Source organism: Triticum aestivum, chromosome 4D (assembly GCF_018294505.1).
Source record: "Triticum aestivum cultivar Chinese Spring chromosome 4D, IWGSC CS RefSeq v2.1, whole genome shotgun sequence".
Taxonomy (NCBI): Eukaryota; Viridiplantae; Streptophyta; class Magnoliopsida; order Poales; family Poaceae; genus Triticum; species Triticum aestivum.
Window position 1 is genome coordinate 504233131 of NC_057805.1, and position 2738 is coordinate 504235868.

Sequence of the window (2738 nt, forward strand, 5' to 3'; positions counted from 1 at the left end):
TCCTTTCTCGCTTTGTCCCCGCTTGGGTGGTGCCTCTAGTTCCGACGAAGGGCGCGTGAAGGTTATGTTACATTGAATCTTGTTTGATCCTGCGGGTGTGCAGGTGCAGTCGAGGCCCGTGAAGTTTTTATCTACCTACAAAAGTACATGTATCTATAAGGTGTACACGCCATTTGTTGTATTTAATAGCACGATCAATCGCTCACTCCCCCTCACGCATAGTCTTTGTATATCAAAACAAGACAGATATAGTCATTTATTTTCTGAAAATTAATTAACTTTATTGATGTATACCCTGGAACAAAGCACTCAGCATACACAAAAACTTCTTGAATTTAATTTGAAAATTTCCAGGTTTCAGATACTGCATTATTCTTCTCTAATACTCACATTGATCCTAAAACTGCCATTTTTGTCTCTCTCTCTCTCTCTCTCTCACAGCTAGCAGTACGAAGGACGGCACCGTGGCCGCGTCTCTTCTCTCACACCGGCAGCTCAAGCAGCAGGCCGATGTGGCCGCACTCGGCGCCCGAGCTGCTGGCCGCGTCGGAGCGCGCCGGCGGCGACCTCAGCACGCGCGTTGACGGCCCAAACCCGAGCGTCAGCTCCAGTCCAATTTCGTCGTCGTCTTCCCGGGCCAGCTGCGGCACTGGGGGGTTCTGCTCTGCTTGGCTGACGTGCGAGGCCGCCTCAGCCTCGGTGTCCCCCGACTCTCCCATCACCTGCTTGGCTGCCACTGCCACTGCCACTGCCACTGCCACTGCCACGCCGTCGTCTTCGACGTGGTCGTGGCTGCCGGCCGACTCGCCATGGCTCGGCACGCGCTCGAGGTCAGCGTCGTGCTCGCCGCGCTTGGCGCCGGAGGAGATCCTGGGTTTGTCCGTCGAAGAGGAGGGCGCGCGCTTGAACATGGTGCGCCCAGCGCGCGAGACGCCGAGCGGGCCGGGGGCTTGTGCAGGCGCAGGGACGACATTGGGCCTGGGCACATGGCGGCGGACGTCGAACGCCGCCACGAAGCCGGGATGCCTGACGGCCCCGGACGGGACGGGGATGCGGCGGCCCTCGAACACGGCCTGGACGGCGTCCTGGCACGCCTCCCACTGGCCCGTCGTGAAGAGCCCGGTGGCGCCGTAGACGGGGTTGGCCACCCGGCCGCACGCCTCGTAGAGCAGCGAGCGGAAGAGCGCCGGGCGGAGGGCGGGGTCGGTGCCGGCGGCGAGGAGGTTGAGCAGCCCCGCGCGGCCGTAGAACTTGGCGAGGAAGACGGTGGCGTTGGCCTGCGCGTCGGCGCCCCGGATCCAGGTGAGGCAGGGGCGGATGGTGCAGTCGTCGGCGCAGCCCTTGCGCAGGGCCCGGCAGCCGTTGCAGCTCGCCCGCATCGTCGGTCGGCCTTGTTTCTTTCCTCCCGTCGGTCGGTGGAGGTGGTTCTATGTTCCTGCTCCGGTGAAGTGGTGGTGGTGATGGTGGCGTGGGACGGCGGAGAGGGCAGGAGGGTTTTATAGGTGTGTTGGCCCATGGTTTTGGGAGGGTGGGTTCGGCGCCGCTGCCAAAACAATGGGAGATCGATCATGCCGGTGCTGTGCTCACCCGGGGGTTCCACAAAAGGAAGGAAGAAAGAAACGGATGCGGCTATTATGCACCTGATCTCTGTGAGCCCAAGTGTGAAGAGTAAAATCGTTTTAAAAAATTTAAAAATCTATTTTCTTTTGTGGTTCAAAATGCTCATGTGCGTGATGTCCCTGCAAAATTCGGTGAGCATACTGTACCACCAAATAATCAGGTTTTTCTATTTCTGCTTTTTTTTTCTTGTTCACTTGGTGAGTTCGGGCTTAGTTCACACCTCATCCAAAAGTGCCAGTCTTCTATGTTAGGAAGGGGGTATTTCAAAAACATAGTTTTTTTTTGCGGGGTGGAAAACATAGTTACTGCATTCAGTTTTCAACCAAATTGAATTTTCAGAAAGAAATGGATTTTAGCTGAGAAACAATAGGCGCGAAGGAGCTTTCGGTGGAGTATCTTTCCGGGGTGCCGCCGCGGTTTTCTTGGAGTGCCGTGTGCGCATTGTATGGTAGGGGACATCCCGGCCGACCCGGGAGGGAGGGATATGGTGAAGACAGGCAGGTTGTGTGTCTGACACGAAGAGCGCAGGCACCGGGCATCAACCTCTACCTTTTCGGCAACAATCCACACCACTTACCCGAGCATGTCAAGGTGGTATCCTTTTTTAATATTTAATAATTGCAATTGAGTTTAAAAAAATTATCGTGCTTCATAAAATTATTGTGTTTTAAATAATGTTCACAAATACTTTAAAAGTTAGTGTTTTTGAAAAAAAATCCAAAAACAGTTTCACCTTTTAGAAAGCATGTTCTCAATTTTTTTAAATATTCACCTTTTCTAAAACTAAATAAAGAACCGACTGAAAAAATATGCTCGCTATACTATCCAAGTCAAGGCTACACAATATTTGGTCAAGTCACTGCAGTACCCCGGGTTGCAAACTGAATGTTCCACAATATTCGAACCACAATATTTCACATTGTTCATGATTAAAAAAAAACCACGAATTCAAAAAATGTTCATTATTTAATAGAATGTTTATGAATTTGTAAAAAAATCCACTAATCTTAGAAGTGTTCACGATTACAAAAAATGATCATGATTTTGAAAGATGTTCACAAATTGAAAAATAATAAGAAAAAAAGAAGTAAAAAGGAAAAATAAAATCACCACTATGC

At 51.2% G+C, this 2738-nt stretch overlaps 1 protein-coding gene across 1 annotated transcript; it reads right to left on the reverse strand.

Moving 5' to 3' along the window:
• Positions 1-269: 269 nt before the first annotated feature.
• On the reverse strand, positions 270-1453 carry LOC123100637 (LOB domain-containing protein 42-like). The gene has a single exon (XM_044522530.1). The coding sequence runs from the start codon at positions 1377-1379 to the stop codon at positions 483-485; it is 897 nt and encodes a 298-aa protein (XP_044378465.1). The 5' UTR covers positions 1380-1453; the 3' UTR covers positions 270-482.
• Positions 1454-2738: the final 1285 nt, after the last annotated feature.

Coding starts and splice junctions, on each gene's coding strand:
- LOC123100637 (XM_044522530.1), bottom strand. CDS start 1,379: ATGCGGGCGAGCTGCAACGGCTGCCGGGCCCTGCGCAAGGGCTGCGCC.